The sequence below is a fragment of the Dermacentor andersoni genome, chromosome 3 (assembly GCF_023375885.2).
Source record: "Dermacentor andersoni chromosome 3, qqDerAnde1_hic_scaffold, whole genome shotgun sequence".
NCBI classification, from domain to species: domain Eukaryota; kingdom Metazoa; phylum Arthropoda; class Arachnida; order Ixodida; family Ixodidae; genus Dermacentor; species Dermacentor andersoni.
This window is the reverse complement of record NC_092816.1, coordinates 116249828-116269342: the sequence shown is the minus strand read 5'-3', so window position 1 is coordinate 116269342 and position 19515 is coordinate 116249828. Positions and strand designations below refer to the sequence as shown.

The window sequence follows — 19515 nt, the reverse complement described above, 5'->3', positions numbered from 1 at the left end:
CATCAAGTCCGCATTACGTCACAGAACTTACGAGCAAATGACATCTGAAATCAGGGAACTGCACCACCCTGCTCTGGAAAGTGTACACCACATTATATTTCAGTGGATTCCTGCTCACTGTGGCATCGTCGGCAACAACCTAGCTGACAAGGCTGCCCGGTGTGCCCACGAAGATACCAAGACGCGTCCAACACCTTTGGCGAGGTCGGACGCTGCCAGAGAACTTCGCCAACTTGCGCGTAAGAAGTCCCAAGATCTCTGGATTTCAAGTGGCTTCAATTGCAGATTACGTAAACTGGACCCCACGCTACGGCTACAACTGCCATCTAGCCTTCCCCGCGGCGAAGCAACCTTGTTGTGTCGCTTGTGGCTGGGAGTGGCGTTCACGAACGCATACTCCTACCGTATGGGAATGGCCGAGAGCCCGATGTGCGACTCCTGTGGGTGCGAGGAGACCATCGAGCACCTATTGTGTACCTGACCTCGCTACGATGTCCAACGCCTCTCTCTGCGGGCAACTTTACGCAGACTAGACTCGAGATCTTTCACGGAGTCAAAGATACTCGGACCGTGGCCACACCCGTCACTGGCTCGAAAAGCGATTCGTGCACTAGTGCGGTACTTGAAGTGCACGGGCTTAACAGACCGTTTATAGTGTCCTTGTGTATGGTGTCGCTCCCACACGTACTCAGTGCTTCCTCTCTCCCTTTCTTCCTCTTTCTATTCCCCTTTCCCCCACCCCTAGTGTAGGGTAGCAACCCGGATGCTGTTCTGGTTGACCTCCCTGCCTTTCCTACCCTTGTTTTCTCTCTCTCTCTCTCTGCATTGCATCATTTGCTTCTCAATCACTCTTCAATGTGTGCTACCGACCTCCAAATAATTATGTGTCCTTTGTTTCCGATCTTTACAATAACATTGCCTATATTCGAATGAAATTTTCCAAAGCTACAATTTACTTTTTTGGCGACTTCAAGTACCCTTACGCGGATTGGACTGACCTAATGTCACGCTCAAGTGCCGGTCGCGATTTTATTCAATTGAACCTTAACTTCTCACTTACTCAAGTTGTTTACGAAGCCACACGTCAAGCGAACACGTTAGATCTTATTTTCACATCTGCGTCCCATAACGTAACTTCTTTACAATATAGCACTGGGTTTAGCGACCACTTGCTTCTGTCTGCTGTACTCCACATTCCCGCCTGTTCGCGTAATGTTGTATGAAAACACATTCTCAACTATAACACGTTGGCACGGAAGCAGCATTTGGAGCACCATGGCTCTTACAACGCACCTTTCCACTTCGCAGGCGATCTTCGCGTTCTTGTTGCTGCTGTGTCCGTGCACAGCGTATTCGGAGTATGACCCTTCGCAACCACTGGTACTATCAAGCAAGGCCACAATCTACCAGCAGACCGGCAACTATCTCCACATCGACCCACTACAACTACTGCGCCCAGCCTTCTGCGCACCATCATCGTCAACCGTGTCGTCACATCGCAGTGGCAACTTAAGCGGCTGTCCGAGCGTCAGTCCGTTTAGTTGGCACGGAAGCAGCATTTGGAGCACCATGGCTCATACAACGCACCTTTCCACTTCGCAGGTCTTTAAAAACTTTCCGCTTTATGCTAAGAAAAGTGACGACCCATTTTTGCTATTGCTTCCGTGCCAACAAGTGCTCTGTGAAATTGTCGCAGATTGTTTCTCTATGGCGTTGCTGTTATTGTGCTCAGGTGACGTGGAAACTAATCCAGGTCCTACTACGCGTACTGAGGCATTACTCGAGATGCAGAATTTGCCATCAAATCCTTCTGAGCAGACGGAAGTTCTTTTCCGGCTGTTAAAAGACCTTCAGGCTCGTTCTGTACAATCTGCTAAGGGTCAGGCCGAGTTGGTTAACGACGTCAAGGCTATTAAGGTTGGTCAAAAGAACATCGAGACCAAAATGGAATGTATCCAGAAAAGATTAGACAACCTTGAAGAAAAAACAAATGTTCTAGACCATCTCCATGATGAAATGACTGGCATTCAGGCGTCGGCTCAAGCCCAAACAACTCGGCTTGACTCTTTACTAATGCGCGTTGACGAACATGAGGACAGATCGCGACGCAACAACCTCATATTTCATGGCATCCGTGACTCTCGGGAATCGTGGGAACAGTCCGAATCACGCATAAGAGAAGCACTAACCGGTGTAATCGACAGCCTGCCTGACACGGCAATCGAACGTGCTCATCGCATTAGTCACTACACGCCTAATAAGTGTCGCCCAATTGTAGTTAAATTCACCAACACGAAAATAAAAGACAAAGTATTTTCTATGCGCGCACAGCTGAAAGAAAAGGGTATTTCTATCTCCGAAGATTTTTCGCCCGCCACCCGTCACGTCCGTAAAAAACTAATTGAGTACGCTAAAAGCCAGCCCCAACCATGCCCTTTCCAGTTAAGGTACACCAAACTAATAATGAATAAAAAACAGTTCGTCTATGACCCGGCAACAGACACCGTCAACGAGCATGCGCCATATGAACCACGAGATAACGGCGGGCATGCAAATTCCCAGCACGTGCCCAGTTAGGAAAACGTGAGGGGATGTGGACGAGAATCACGAGAATCATGCATCGTATCTGTGTTCTTTACAAATATTCGAAGCGTCATGAATAAGCGCACTTCCTTAGAATCTGTCTTGGAGACTTGCAACGCCGACATCTTTGTGCTTACCGAAACGTGGCTACATTCACAGATTCAAGATAACGAAATTCTTCAAACCGCGCACCATTTTTCACTGTATCGTTGTGACCGTACAATGCGTCAGGGAGGCGGCGTGCTCTTAGCGATTTCTAAAGATTTCCCATCTCAGTGTATTCATGTCAATACTGACCTCGAAACGGTTTGGGCCATCATTGAAATCAATCACCAGAAGATAATCATTGGTGTTTGTTACCGCCCCCCAACTTATTCATCTAACTTCGTAAACGAGATGCATGATATCATTAATATTGTTACATCTCGTCATCCTACATTACCCTTATATTTGCTTGGCGATTTTAATCTACCAAACATAATATGGAATACTGAACCTCCAACTTTACACCCTTTTTCTTCATTAGCCAATGAGTTCTTAGACATGTGCTCTGTCTTCTCACTTTCACAACTTGTTACTCAACCCACACGCACTACCGAATCCGTTGGGAACACACTTGACCTTCTATTAACATCGCGGCCTGACCTAGTTTCCGACATCACCTATTTACCCGGCTTGAGCGACCATTCAGCACTTTCGTTTGACTTAAATATTTTGCGGCCAAAAACCGGTAAAAAATTCAAATCTTTTCGGGACTACGCAAAAGGAAATTTTGAAGCAATCAACGCCGAATCATCTGCTTTTCTAGACTTATTTATAAACAACTTCGACAGCCGTACCGTTCAGACCAACTGGAATATGTTTGCTGCAAAAATTGCGGAACTAACAAACAAATACATCCCACTGCGCACCATTGCATGTAATCTAAACGCCCCATGGTACAACATCCGTCTCAAGCGCCTGTCTAATAAAAAGAAACGCCTGCACAAATTAGCCAAACGTTCACCTAGCGTAAACCACTGGACCAAATACAAACTGGCGGCAGATGAGTATGTAGCCGCACTTAAACAAGCCAAAGATCACTTCCTTGGCAATACTTTGCCTTTAATGCTTAAAACCGACACCAAGAAATTCTGGCGCGTCATTAACCCCAAGGCGGACGACATGATAACCTTAATCGACAGCTCTGGAAATGTTATTCCAACTAATCAATGTGCGTCCGCGCTTAATGATGTTTTCATGCACAACTTTTCATCAACTACACACATTACTCTTCCATCCACGCACGACTACGATTACCAAGCAATGTTTCCCATAATCATTGAACCAGCAGGCATCATACCAATTATCTCATCTTTAAAACTATCTTCGGCTCCAGGACACGATTTAATAAACGCGAAATTTTTGAAAAGCACTAGCTGTTACTCTTCAATTTTCCTAGGAATGATCTTCCAACAGTCGCTAGATAAGGGTTCTTTGCCTGATGAATGGAAGATTGGGAAGGTGATCCCACTCCATAAGTCGGGTGACAAACATTCTCCATATAACTACCGCCCTATCTCGCTCACTTCCATTCCATGTAAGATGTTAGAACATATACTTGCCTCTAATCTTGCTAGCTTTCTTGAAACTAACTCATTTTTTTCACCATCGCAACATGGCTTCCGCAAGACATATTCATGTGAAACACAACTAGTTTTATTTACGCATAAGCTAAACGTCATTCTTGACCGCTCTTCAACTGCCGACTGTATATTTTTAGACTTTTCGAAAGCGTTTGACAAAGTGTGCCATAACCTTCTAATGTTTAAGCTGCATCGAATTAACATTGATCCCAGACTGCTAGCATGGCTTGAATGCTTTCTTTCTAACCGTTCACAGTTTGTCTTTGCTAATGACTCAACATCTCAACCGAGCAGAGTACAGTCCGGCGTACCTCAAGGGTCGGTACTTGGTCCCCTCCTTTTTTTAATTTACATAAATGATCTACCCTCTTGTGTTTCCTCTAACATTCACTTATTCGCCGATGATTGCGTAATCTTCAGGGAAATAATATGTGACACTGACATATCTTCTCTTCAATCCGACCTTAACGCTATTTCTACTTGGTGCCAATCATGGTCAATGGAATTAAATATTAAAAAATGTAAATTTATGCGCGTGTCCAGAACTTCTAACCAGCTTCCTTCTTACTACGTTAATAATCTCCCCTTAGACCCTGTTTCCTCCTACAAATATCTTGGTGTCCATATTACTAGATACCTCTCGTGGTCCATGCACGTTTCTTACGTAATTAAAAATGCTAACCGCATGCTGGGATACCTAAAACGCAATTTCACTAAGGCACCGTCTTCCCTAAAATTAATGTTATACAAGTCACTAGTCCGCTCAAAACTAGAGTACGCCGGAGCAGTTTGGGATCCCTTTCAGAAAAACCTGATTCACTCTTTAGAAATGGTACAAAATAACTCTGCTCGTTTCGTTTTTTCTAATTATAACCGAACTGCCAGCACTTCTGTAATGAAATTAAACCTTGATTTGCCATCTTTAGCCTCTCGCCGTAAAGGCCTTAGACTTTCACTTTTTCATAAGATATTTCATCATCCTTCACTTCGCCACGAACTTATCTCCCCTCCTCAATACATTTCATCAAGGTTAGATCACAATAACAAAGTTGGAATTTCATTATGCCACACCAATGTCATGTCTCAATCATTCCTTCCGCGTACATCTGCCGAGTGGAATCGCCTACCAGCCTCAACCGCTACTATTGTTGACCATCAGCACTTCACGGCAGTATTAGATAACATTGTGTAAACAGGAGAATTTCATTTGTGTTTTTGTACTACCAATTGTATCACTGTTTTTGTTTTGTATTACCGGAACACTGTATTACTGCACTGCATGCACCGTATTTAATTTTATTGACCAGCACTCCAGGAACACTCAAATAACATTGTATAACCGAGAACCATGTATTTCTGTACTATTAACTATTTTGCTGCACTGTACTTTTTTCTTTTTTTCGTATTTGATGTAACCACTCCCCTCTTTAATGCTTTCTGAAGTGAAGGCGCTAAAAAGACGGAGGACAAAGAAGAAACACACACACACAGGGCGCCCTGTGTGTGTGTGTTTCTTCTTTGTCCTCCGTCTTTTTAGCGGGCGCCCTGTGTGTGTGTGTTCCTTCTTTGTCCTCCGTCTTTTTAGCGCCTTCACTTCAGAAATCATGCTTAACCAACACGCCCAACTATCCAGGCGCCCTGTGTGTGTGTGTGTTTCTTCTTTGTCCTCCGTCTTTTTAGCGCCTTCACTTCAGAAATCATGCTTAACCAACACGCCCAACTATCCATCCTAACCTCTTTAATGCCTCTGGCCCTGAGGGTACACGAAATAAATAAATAAATAAATAAATAAATAAATAAAGCAAACCTTGATGCTATTAACCAGGGCCTTGAAATCTTTTGCAAATCCTTCCTTCAATCGTTCCCCTTTCGCTCAGTCACGGAAAACTGGTCTCTTTTCCAGCATAAATTAATAATTTGGTTCAGACGCACATACTACGTATCTCGTTCAGAACGAACTTATCTAGACCACGGTTCCACAGATCGCTAAAATAAAACGAAACGGCTCGTTAAGACGGCAAAGCTCAGGGGCACGCCCCAATCTTGGATGAAACACCAAGCTGTGGAAATAGAGTACTGTCGTGCTCTTTGCAACGCCAAAGGTAAATTTATGTGATGTGACCTTCAATCGCTTTTTAAAAACATCCCTAGAAAGTTTTGGAAATCAATTACTCCCACAAACAGCGCCCTTGACGTCATTTCATTGGTGAATGATGACGGGAAAAACGTTAAACCTGAGGATTGCTCTGCCTTATTCAATAATTACTTTACGAGTGTACTTACAAAGGAAGGCTATTCCAGTATCCAATCTACGGAAATAGTCGATTATACGTACATAGTTTCCATATACATACTGCCGGAATTGTAGCATTGCTTAACGACCTCAAAGTACTACCATGCGCAGGAATTGATGACATTATTACTAAACTCCCTAAATACACAGTCGAAATATCTAGTATCATACTTGCCCACATCTTTGAAAAATCATTATCGACGAATGAAATACCGTACAACTGGAAAATTTGGAATATCATACTAATATTTAAACCAGGCAAGAAATTTAATGTTAGTGATTATCGTCCGTTATATTTAATGAGTGTCCCATTCAAATTGCTTGAACATGTCGTTTTTTCCAATATCATTCAGCACCTAGAAGCTAATATTATTTTTTTACTCGAAACAATATGGTTTTAAAAAAGGTTCAGGTGCCACACTACTCTTATAATTCACCAATGATTTACTTATTCAGATGGATAATAACCTAGACGTCGACGGCATACTTATCGACTTTTCTAAAGCTTTAGATCGCGCTCCACATTGTCGTTCAATGTATAAAATTTCGTCCCTTAATTTAGACCCCTAACGCTATCCTGGGTGAGAAATTTTTTTTTTTCTCTCCGTAAACTATACACCGTTACTAATTCCTTCTCATCTCCTCTTAGTCATGTCCCCTCCGGCCTTGCCCAGGGTAGTGTTTTGGGTCCCTTGTTAATTTTAATTTACATTATTTATCTTCCCGTAATAAGTAATAAGTAAATTTAATTTACTTATTTATCTTCTCCTCTAACATGCCACTTTTCGCAGACGATTGCATAATCTACCGTAAAATCTATTCTTCAGCTGATCATTTTGCTTTCCAACAGGACCTGAATCTGGTAACTAATTGATGATCACGCTTGCAAAATCGATCAATGTAAGCTAATGAGCTTCACTCTGAAGAAATCAGCTTCAGCATCTAATCACACTCTTATAGCTGCCATGTAGCACGCACGACGTCTTACAAGTACGTTGGCGTGCATCTTTCACCTAAACTTTCTTGGACTACTCGCACAGGCGAAATCACAGCACAGGAATCGCGCACCCTCGGTTACCTTAAACGAAATCTTCACGACGCTCCTACTTCGACCAAATCACTAGCACATCTAACATTCGCCCGTCGTCAACTTGAACACGCGTCATCAATTTGGTCACCTCGTCGACCCTATCTAATCAACGCTCCTGAACGTGTTCATAATCGTGCTGCGCGTATCACTGCCATAAACTAGAGCTGTCATTCTAGTGTTTCTAAAGTTGAATATTCTCTGTCCTTATCCTCCTTAGAATCACAAAGAAAGATTGCTTTAATCTACTTTATTTTGTAAAATAACAAATCGTCAGCACCAAGCTACCCTCCCTCTCTCTCCCCACCGTTATGAACGTTTCGCCGTTTGCATAACAACCGCTCTTTCAAACGTATCTTTGGGCACACAAGCTCCATCAATTCATCGGCATTACCACTAGCAATGGAACTATGGAATATTCTCCCTGATAAGGTTGTCCATAATCAGGACCTTGTTAAGTTTCGCCATGAAGTAACCGCCATTTATTGTGACCAGTTGCTTTCATTATTTTTTCTTAATTATGTACACACTCCTAGATTGCTAAGTTCTGTATTTTGCAATGTCAAGAGATGTGCCTTTACATTACTTTTGCAAAATTCGACGATGATAAATGATGCATTCTTATACTGTCTATGTCGCCATTCATTCCGCCAGTGTATATTACCTTCCGCTAACTATTATGTAACCTCACCTCATTTTATGTACCTTAGTATACGTCTCATATACTCTTTATCTCTTTCCCTTTTTTGTAATCCTTCCACTTATGAAGACATACATTACATTATCCCCCCCCCCCCCCCCTCACAGAATACTCCTGCTGAACCCTGTGAGGTTTTTTGAGTAAATAAAAGAAAAGATAGATGGCATTACGCCACCCCAAGCGAGGTCACGGCGTTGTGATCTCCTCCAGATTACGTGAAAATACGGTAGAGCCACTGCGGAAGCGGCTCATTCTCAGCAGGCTCCTAACAATGCCGACACAGATAGATCCACTGCTAGCTACGAGCATCTTGCCAAATTCAAATGTTTACTGACGACTGCGTTGTGTACCGCCGAGTAAATAACACTATGGATCAAGGGGCCCTCAAACAGCATCTTAACCACATCTAACAATGGTGTGAAGATTGGCTTATGATCCTTAGTCCTAGCAAATGCAAGCTCCTTTCCATAACCCGTCGACGCAAGATTCATGCCTTTCAATACACAATCGGAAACGAGTACGTAGAATCTGTATCGTCTTTCAAATACTTAGGCATCACATTATTTAATGATCTAACATGGAGTGAGCATATTGCTAACATGATAGCATCAGCCAACAAAACACTGGGATTTCTTAAACCTTACCTTCGCCTCTCCCCACATCACGTTAAATTGCTTGCTCACAAATCACTCGTTCGACCAAAACTAGAATATACATACGCCATATGGAACCCGCATCATGTTAACCTCATAAATGATCTAGAAGCAGTCGGAAATCGTGCTACAAGGTTCATTCATTCTTCTTATTCGTATGACGGCAGTGTTTCAGCTCTGACAAATAAATCTGCCTTGTCGCCTCTCTCAGTTCGCCGTCGCATAGCCACCCTATTACTGTACCGCAAGTTCTATTGCTTCTCACTCAATCGTGTACCTTACATCATGCCAGCATCGTACATTTCTCACTGCACCAACCACAGCCTTCATGTTTTTCGTCCAAGGGTCCGAACTGTTACTTTTTCAGCTTCCTTCTTCCCACGTGCAGCTAAAGATTGCAACGGCCTTCCCCAAAATATTGTTTATATAATCTGTGCATCATGACTTGCTGAAAATTCAACTAACCTTTTTTCTAGATAAACACATGTGGCGTTGTTATTCGTGTTTTTCTAGCTCATTCCACGCCTCATGTAATACCCTTCGTGGGGTATTAAGAAAATAAACAGAAATAAATGAAATGAAATCTCTTTAGGTTATTTTAACAGAGCGAAGATTTCATTCCTTTATTTCATTGCCACCTTCTTACACCTCAGCATCTCGACCAAAGAGAGAAGTCGTAAAAAATAAATTAAGCTCATGAACTCTTAGTAGCTTTTGATGGTCGCGTAGCAAGGCCTTTGTCTTGATTCTATCGCTATTTCAGCCTCCGGTAAGTAGTCCTTCTAGCCGTGTAATGAGGGACCTTAACGACGCCTTTTAGAGAGGCAGAGATGGAAAAAACTACCAGAGTGTTCAACAACAATAACAAAAAGGAAACGAAGAGACAAGTTATCATTTGCCTTTATCTTGTGGCTTAGTTATCTTCGTCCTTGGGCGAAATACGAGCTAAAAAAAGTGACGCGAATATACTGTTGTTTTAGGTCTCATCTTAGAAGCAGGGAAGCGGGCAAAGTTCATATATATATTGTGCGTTACTAGCCACGTTTATTTTTTTCTTTAATTCTTGCTGTTGTGCGCTACGCCAAATAGCTTTCGCCGACTTTGCCGCTCTCGAGCAACGTGCACTGCGGACGGTGGAAGTTCTCTTCATTCGAGAGTTTTAATTTCCGCGGTTGGAGGCCCACTGATATAGGAGGCACCGAAATGTGGGCGTTAGTGAGAAGCAGATTTCAAAAAGCGCGCTTAAGAGACAAGTGAGAAAGAAGAGAAGTTCAGCATCAGCGAATGCATCCTCGAGTCCCTGTGAAAACATACGCCGAGGATGGCACCATTAAGCTTGCATGCGCCAAGCGACATTTTTTTTTTCGGGTCTTTAGGGACGTCAACTCCCACAGTATGTGCCTTTATATATATATATATATATATTCTCGCCGACAGATAATGAGACAGTAGGGAATCGCTCGAGCGACTTCACAAAAACAAGGTGAAGGATTATCATGTGAAGGAAAAGGAATACAACAAAACCATCGCGAGAAGTCCCTTGTAGATTGCGCCCTTCACGGTGGCACAGGAACCTGGACTTCGCTCCTTCCAGGGGTGATGTCTTACGCTGTTGGCGAGATAAGTATTTACTGACATTCTCGCTAGGGATTCTCTTTCTTTTTTTAAATGCGCGCTGTGTAATGGACCGTAAGGACAAAATTTCGAAGGCATTCATTACGCTTTGGTCGATACTCCATCGCTCGTCCTTGAGATTCGACGGTGAGGCATTGAAAAGCGCGTTTAAAATCACGCTGAAATCGTTAATTGCCGTTCATTGCTTAAGCTTGCCTAAGGTGAGCACCCGACAAGTCTGGCGTGATTGCAGGTTACACTGGAAGCATAGCGCGGGAAGGACGATCGACAAAGACTAGACAGGACAAGCGCTAACTTCCAACACAGCGTTTATTGCAGAAGAGGCACATATGTACGCAACTGATTCTGCTAAGGAGAAAAAGGACATAAAAGCTTAACAAAAACGCCACATGCCGTCATGCCATGAATTCAAGCTCTGCAGTTGATAATGCCACAGACAGCCTGCTGACGCATAGATCACCTGCCCGTGCAATCTCAGATGCTTCCTTGATTTCTCTTGTCACGTCTTTGCGGTGCCGGTACAAGATTACTGTCTTATCGAGCAAGGGATGGCAAGGTCGTTGTGAAACACACTTTTTACAATGGGCCGCCAGATGACCGTCAGTGGAGAACGCCGCCGTCGTTGTCGTCTATCCCGCTGCCGGCACATGTACGGATCTCGCTCGCAGGAATAACAAAGCGCCGCCATCGAGCGACGCGGAGAGCTTTTGGCTGGAAAAAACAACGACGTGTAGGCAGGGAGACGCTGCGCTCAATCGCTTCGGTGGCAGAGCAAGGGGCAGCGTTCTACCTACCACTACCACAGCTGGCTTGAGCGTAGCTCCCGCACGCATGTTAAAGCACACACCTCTACAATATATATATATATATATATATATATATATATATATATATATATATATATATATATATATATATATTGCTGTAGAGGTTTTTATTAGCCGTCAGCGCAGAGACTCTCAGCGCGAGCGGCGTTAACATTGGCGGTGACTTAGCTCTTAGCTCGGCTATACCAGGATATACGTAGTGAAAGCTTGTTTAATCTTGATTGCAAGTCCAGGTTAGTCTGGTTGTCTAGCTATGTTGCGGCGTTTAGCCAGTCATTCGGCGCACTGTTCGTCTGTTTCCTGGGCGATTCGTTTCCTCTTCATGTCGTTCCGATGTCGATTCCAGGCCTCCTCCTGCTTATCAGAATTGCTGCCGTCCATACTGCCGCCTCAACTGTGGTTGCGGCGCACGCGAACTCTCCTTTTCAATCCTCCGACATATTATGAGGCATGCTACGCAGCTGTCGAATCGAGCGGAGGCAAGCGCAACGACGAGGAACGTGGTGTGATGTCATACCGAACGGCGGCGGCGGAAAGGCACGGCGCTGCGCAGCGGTGGAACACCTGTGGCTCGGTGCTACTAGTGGCGCATGCGCAGCAGCGACTAGGGAGCGAGAGAGAGAGAGAAATATCCGCGGCGACGTGCGCGTTGTGACGTCATGTGCCCTCTCGGAGCACCGGTACGGCGAAATCGCAAGTTCGCGGCCAGTAAAGCTTTCGCTTTAAAAGCGCTGGAAAAGATGGCCCACTATAGCGTTCCTCCTCTTCGCTACAACTGTTTTACCCAGCTGCTGTGCACGCGCTCTGGTATGAGCAGTAAACGTCAGGCTAACCTTATGCAGCATTTCACTGCATGGATGCTGAGCAAAGTCGACGATTTCCCCGTCGGCCTAATCTCGTGCACCATTTGGAGGCACGACATCTTCGACGGTGCACGATGCTGCCCACTGGTGGTGCTCATCACGCGACAACTGTTAAACGCCTGGTACACGTGCCAGCTGTCGCCGGTTTCTCATACCCAGGAGAAAGCTGCGTTGCGTCCTGCGTCATGCAAACGCGTCGCATCCGCGTTTAAATAGAGCGTCAGACCGTGCTTCAAGCGCAACGATAAACCCTGCTATCGCGCTGAATCAGTCGGCCTTCAGGCGCAACTGCTAAGCATTGAGTTCTTTTAACAGCGGAGGTGTTTAGCGGCTCGCAATGTCCATTCAGCGTGGTTGTCAGCGCGCGTCGATCACGCAAGACGAAGGTTCTCCGCAGGGTCGACAGATGGCGCGAACACCACAGCGAGTGTCCACGCGGTGAATGTTTCCCTCTGGGCCGACATATTGTCAGCGCGCGCCAGGGAGGAGGAGGCGAGATAAAAGGGGTATGCATTGAGATAAGAGAGAGTGCGCCTATCAAACGGCATTTCGCGCCATGGACCCCGCACGGTTAGGTGGTCCCAGTGCGCTCGCTGGTGAACTGGAGCGGGTACAGCGGACTCCGAATGGCTATAACGCCAGCGCGTGCTCGTCGAAGCTTTGGAGGTCCTTCTGTGTTTTCCTAAGAAACATGAGCCGTAGATCTTCGCTCAACGCAACGATACAGACGATAAATCACAAGATCAGAGAAATAAGCAATAGCTAATAATTTGACAGGATAATCACACGAAACCAATAATTACTCAATAACATAATAGATAATCATAAAAAAAGAATAGAGGGTCACACGAAAAGAACAGACAGGAACAGATAATCACAAGAAAAGAACAGATACACGAAAGAAAATCAGAAGGGAAACACAGGAGAACCACAGCTCCGCTGTTTCCTCAGATTTCACCAGCATGGAACTGGCTTTAATTTTTTTTAATGCGCAAGCATTTCCGTGGTTACCCAATGGGAAAACTGTCCTTCAGTCCCTCCTCCGCGGAAGAAGATCGCTCTCAAATAGGGCGAATAGCGCCAGGCATTCGTGGAAGAAGACGGCGACGAACGCGCGAGCGATGGCACGAGCGCGACTCTGTGACCACGTGAGTTGTGCAATCGGGCACACACTAAGCACACCGTTAGCCGTTAGTAAGCCAGAACTCTGGAGCAGCTGTGGCTTGGGATCGGACCGCCATCAGCGCACCTGGCGCCGCCACCTACAGTAGTTTGCTTGCCTCATCAGTTCACGTTGCGCCGAATATCGCAGCAGCTCCTTTCGCCGCAGCCGCTGTCGCATTTACTGCAATGGCGCCAGGATGACCGCAGCCGCTTAGCAGTGCTACGGCTACCAGCGGTGTTGAGTGTGAGCACTCAACACGACATCCTTAGTACGAGATGCTTACGCACCATTCACATAACCTCCCGAAGAGATACCAGATAATTATTTTTTTCTTCTCAAGGTAAGACAAAGATTTTTCTTTTTGTCATGTATAAATCATTGCTTGGCACCCTACTTCCGTTATACAGTGAGATTAGAGCGAATATGAACGGTGTCCATGGTGGTGAGATAAGCGGTAATTGCAAAGAAATGGAAATTTATTTGGGGTCACTAGTGCCACTAGCACGGATATGAAAATGAGGCGTACAATTTTTTCAAATCGCTTAGTCTGCATGGATACGTTTCACGAGTGACAAGGCGTCAAAGCAAGCAATTGCATTTGACAAGCCGGCAAAGCACTGGTGACGTTTGCGATCGCTTTGTGTGTGTGTGCTTTTGGTTATTAATTCGTTGTTGTAAAAAGTGAGAGAGAAGTAGAAAAGAACGCCAGCTACACAATTGCTGTTTGCTGCATCACAATACCTTAAAAATATAAAGCATACTGAACTTCTTTGAAATGCCAATAGGAATAATTTTAATAAATATAATGATGCCACGGCGGAATGTTCATTGAAATTTCACTTCTGTCAATGCAGCAACGAGAATGAGGCATACACTTTTGAAGTATTTCAGCGACGAAGCAGAGCCATAAAGCAATCGCTACGTCACTTAATAAGCAGCTCTCATGAACAGAAGGGACGATTTTCTCTTTGTAAGCCCCGTATGTTAAGGGTTGGGGTATTCCGTAATTGTCCACGTGGTGGACATGTCCATTTCGCCTGCTGCTCGAGTGTTGATTGACTAGGGTCGCCTGTCTTCTCCTCACGTGTACCCCAGCCAGTCAATCAGAACTGCAGCAGCAGACGAAATGGACATGTCCACGAGGTGAAAAATTATAACCCTCCTGATCAATCGTGGAGGGGGAAATTATTTTATTTGTGTCATCACATATCTGAGCTGGCCTTGGGGATATTTGGAAGCAAGAAGATCAAGCCACACACAGTCATCTCATTTCCAGTCCACATGGGACAGTTTGAGGGTGCCCCGCCCAATCTCAGTGAGTCGGCCCACAATGCTGCGCGAGGGATCGTCGACCACGTAGCTACCGAACGACGTGATGTTGGAGGTGCAGACAATCGGGACTCTCCTTCCTCGTTCAACGAAATTACTAAACACTTTTACTTGGCTAGGAGAATGTACCCCCTCCCACATTCTAAAGTCAATAGACCTCAGGCTCTAACACTAAGGCTTCTGCAGACCGGAGCATACCGAAACCCCCTACTTCTTCGCAGGATCTACCCCGAAATCCAGACAACAAATGCACCTGCACTATGCAGTGACTTAGCGAATTTAGACCACATGTTCTGGTGGTGTCCCGCGTTACGCGGCGATGAAAGCAGCACTTCTCCATGCTGGGAGGCAGTTCTACGCAGCCCCAACCTCGAAGAACAGTTATGGGCTGTCCAACGGGCCCACGACGCGGCGGAGAGCCTCGGCCTGTCTGTCCCGACGTGGGAGCGGCCCGCTGCACACTAACGCGTCTCCTAAAGGACAACAACAAAGTTCCTCCATCCATCCATCCATCCATCCATCCATCCATCCATCCATCCATCCATCCATCCATCCATCCATCCATCCATCCGTCCGTCCGTCCGTCCGTCCGTCCGTCCGTCCGTCCGTCCGTCCGTCCGTCCGTCCATCGCATTTTGTGCGCTAATGCACTCTCTACACCCGGACGGCACGAATGGATCTGGAGCATCCGCCTAATTGATATCGCAAAACACACACACACACACACACAAAACGGGGCAGCATTGAAGGCTACAAGTAATGTTTAGCGTTGCGCTGAAAGTCCTTAGATGGTGTTTTAATGGATACGCGAAGGTACATCCAGGCGCAACACAGAACACGAGGCCACTGCTGCTGCGCAACAGAGACACCACCTTGTCCAATATTAGCCGTCTCGTTGCCAACGTGATGGCTAATGGCGATATTAGCCAACGTTGCTTATAAGGAGGCATGCCACCACCGACCTCACAGGCGTGGCATCTGAAGTGTGCACGAGATTAGACAAGCTGGCACGGTCAAGTCAGATATTTTCTGAGATCTTAGCCGTGTCTCCCAAGGCGACTTTGTACCAAATTTAAAAAAAGAAATCAGGTTTTACGTAACCAAACCACGATCTGATTATGAGGCATGCCGTAGTGGCGTACTCCAGAAATTTGTACCACCTGGGGTTGTTTAACATGCACCTAAATCTAATTAAATGCGTTTTAACTTAACTCGCCTAAATTTAATTAAACGCTCCGAAAGTTGTGTCTAACCCTTTGATCATGCGGAGGTCCAACTAAACCGGCAGACAAAGGACGGCACAAGCTGAGGAGAGGAGGAGACAAACGAGAGGAAAGACAGGGAAGTTAGCCAGTGTAAGTACCGGCTGGCTACCCTGTGCTGGGGAAAGGGGTAAAGGGAACATGTTTGACATTGCGCAGCGGCTGGTAAGCGATGCGTGGAAATACTCAACATAGCACAATCGTAAAGATTCCACAATGAGGCAGGCAAACAAGCCCACGGAGCATTGCATTCCGTATTTCACACCACTGGGGCAAAAAGAAACACGAGGGTGGTGAAAGCATATAATACATTGCAGGCTCGCAAGACGAAGTGCACATCTCCCATAACTGTATTATTGGGGAAGGAACTGTCACCAGTATCTAACACATCGGGGCAGATTCTCGTAATGATGTGTATGAATCTATCACTTGCTTTTGGAATGTTTTCAACTTTTTAGAACATCTTACGAACACTTTGAGGCGGGTGCCCTGTAGTCCAATGTCAACTAGTCAAAGAAGCAGTGCCGGGTGCTGATACGAGCGTATAGCTGGCGGGAAGAAATCGTTTCGAAGAACACGAACGGCAAAGGAATCTGCTATAACAGCAGGTATGCTTTACAAATTAAAATTTCTTTTAAAGAAGCGATTGTACAGTTTCCACGCGCTTATTTACAGGATTCTAATTGTGCACTACCATTTGAAATCACTGTCAACAGTATGAATAGTGCTCGAGAGGTACTGCGACTAGTATAAAAGCCGTTATGGTCTTTGGAGTACCACAACAATAAGGCTGGAAAAACAAAACGTTTGCGTACATCGAGGCGTGCGTATACTGAACTCCGCCAATTGTGATTCTTTTTTCAAGCTTTTAATAGCGTATACACAAACATCCACCGACCGAGCTAGGCTCCGTTAGCGTCCGCACAAATGTACAAAGTTGGCTACATTTCCTCAAATTTCGCTTCAAGTTTACTACTGCCGCCAATACCACCAACTCGCTTTTTACCGAAGTGACGTCGGGTATCCTAAAAGCCGTATTTTCAATCTTATTTCTGAGCGGAAAGCCATCAGTTACGCAATCTTTAATAAATGTGAGGAGCTGTCAACTGTCACGACTGTATCTATAATGCATATGACATTATGCTTGCCTACGTTGAAGTGGAAATATATTGTGTAACTTCTTTCCGGCACTGATCCGCGCCGGAACATCGTGCGATATAAGATGAAAAATAAAAACAAGAACGTTGCTCCGTGTATTCTTATGCTAATCCTTTCTATAGCATTCCTGACAGAAATATACAGAAAAGCATTTCCATTTTGTTTTCAGAGTGTACTACCGAGTATTTCCATACAGGCTATCCACAGTGTCGCAAACAGTGCTTCAGTTCCCTCAGTGCTCGTCCGTCGTGGCCTGTGTGTCAGCGCGTGTAGGCAGCTCGCGTATCGCGTTGTTGCGCAACAGGGATTGTTTCCAATGCGAGGCTTTTCTAAACCAAGCGAAGCGGCTGAACCACACATTGCTAGAAAGCAGGGGCAAAAGAAACAGGCTTCGCGCCTGATGCCTTCGGTGAAACCTACAAAAACTAGCACCCCCCCTCCCCCCGCCAACTTCTATTTCCTTCCTCATTCACAAGTGCCCAAAGCTGTGGTGTCGGGATATTCTGCAACTGTCCACGTGATGGACACACGTACTTCGTCCGCTCCTGAAGTGCTCATTAGCTAGGGCCGCCTGTTTTCTTCTCACGTGAGCCTCAGCCGTGTTCAACAGCAACAGAAAGAATAAAAGTTTAGAACCAGAAGCCCACAACGATGCATTGAAAAGATTATATCTCGGCCAGAGGTTCACCAATCGTTCGGAAATGCAGACACGGAGGTTGAGATATTGAATGCGATTGAAAAGAGAAAGAGACAATTAGCGGCCTAGGAAAGCGCAGTACCTATCTTCAGCGTCATCGACGCGCAAATGTAGCATCATTTAGGAAATTTTATAAGTATCTCGTAAGATGCCCTACTTATTTATCGCAGAAAAAGCAAAATCGAAGCCACAGTATCACTTTTGTTCCAAAACGTAGTTGTACGTATAGACAGTCGGCGGTCACTCAAGCTACAGAAAATATTTGTGACGGACAAATTGGTCGGACGTAGCCTTCGAAAAACAACCTGGCGCGCTGTGGTGAGGACGGATGAGTCGCTAAGCAGGTGACCGCCATCAGTTCTGAATGAGCTGCAATCGATCGGTGATACCTACTATTGCTTACACAAGGCCGGGTATCTGTTCGCCGGAGTGAGCCTTGAATATTGCGAGTCATCTCAACATTCCCTTATGAAAAGCACCGGCAGCTACAAAGAGAGAAAAATAGTTTTAGCCGATAGATGCATACATTCTCTTAGCAGACATATATAAAATGACAGCTCAGAGGCAGTTCTCAATATTTTTGTATGAATTTCCAAACGGCAGTCCTTATGTGACGCAGTACTTATTGCAGGGATTACTCCATCCCGCAGGAAGTTTGCTTTGGGATTCATAGCCTTTGGAATGGGGATATGCCGGCTGCTGTAGTGCCCAGGCCTCTCCACGGAATTACTCCAACGACGTTAATTATTTCCGGGTTTCATGGGTTGGCCAATATTTAGAAAGGTCGACTCAGTTCTGGTACCGTTGAATTTCGATGCTCCTCCTTGCATGTCTGTCAAAGCCGTTTAAAACTCATCCGCAAACAATTGCTCTCGAAATACAGGTCACCTTTGAGGTACAAAGGCTATCATATGCGCTCGAGGGCGGCACAGAAAGTGCCGAACCAAAACAGATAAAGGCAGGGAAAGACCTCATTGGCGGAGCTGTTAACGCATGACGGCCGGTAAAAATAAAAGAAATTACATGTTCTGTCCCTTCGATAGTAAAGTGTTCCCCGCTACAATAAACCTTTGCAGCGCATGCATTGCAAGTGGTACGCATACTTGAAATTCTAGATTTTACCTCTCTTCATGGTGCACACCAAACAGCCAGACCAACCAGAGCAACCGTCAATACCACCTGCCCTCTTTGATGCATCTCTATATGCCAACTGGACTCCGCCGAAGCGAGGCGACTCTGCTTTATCGCTTATGGTTAGGGGTGGCTTTCACGAAATCTTACTCATTCCGCATTGGAATGGCCGACAACGCTCTCTGCAATGCCTGTCTTTGCGAGGAGACGCTGCAACACATTCTGTGCGACTGTCCTGAATATAATGTTCAGCGACAGTCCCTGGCATCCGTTCTCGCGCACCTTGACACTAGACCATTGTCCCTCGACACGATTTTCACATGCCGCCGACAGAAGACATCGCAGGTGAAGGCGACGAAGGGACTACTTCAGTTTTTGAAAGAGACGGGATTGGACAAGCGGCTCTGACAGTGTTATCACGTACAATGCCAGATTGATGGACTCTACCGGACGATGTTTGTGTGTTGTGCTATGTGCTCTCTCTCTCTCTCTCCCCCTTCCCCATCT

The 19515-nt window shown here is 45.4% G+C and overlaps 2 protein-coding genes across 2 annotated transcripts in view; one reads left to right on the top strand and one right to left on the bottom strand.

The window, feature by feature from the left end:
* LOC126539202 (uncharacterized) overlaps positions 1-19515 on the bottom strand; it is an 80621-nt gene that overhangs the window by 53480 nt on the left and 7626 nt on the right. The gene's annotated exons all lie outside the window — the stretch shown is intronic.
* Positions 1570-2698, top strand: LOC140216285 (uncharacterized). Its single transcript, XM_072286679.1, has one exon. It carries the CDS (start codon positions 1570-1572, stop codon positions 2575-2577), a length of 1008 nt encoding a protein of 335 aa, XP_072142780.1. The 3' UTR covers positions 2578-2698.

Coding starts and splice junctions, on each gene's coding strand:
- LOC140216285 (XM_072286679.1), top strand. CDS start 1,570: ATGGCTCATACAACGCACCTTTCCACTTCGCAGGTCTTTAAAAACTTT.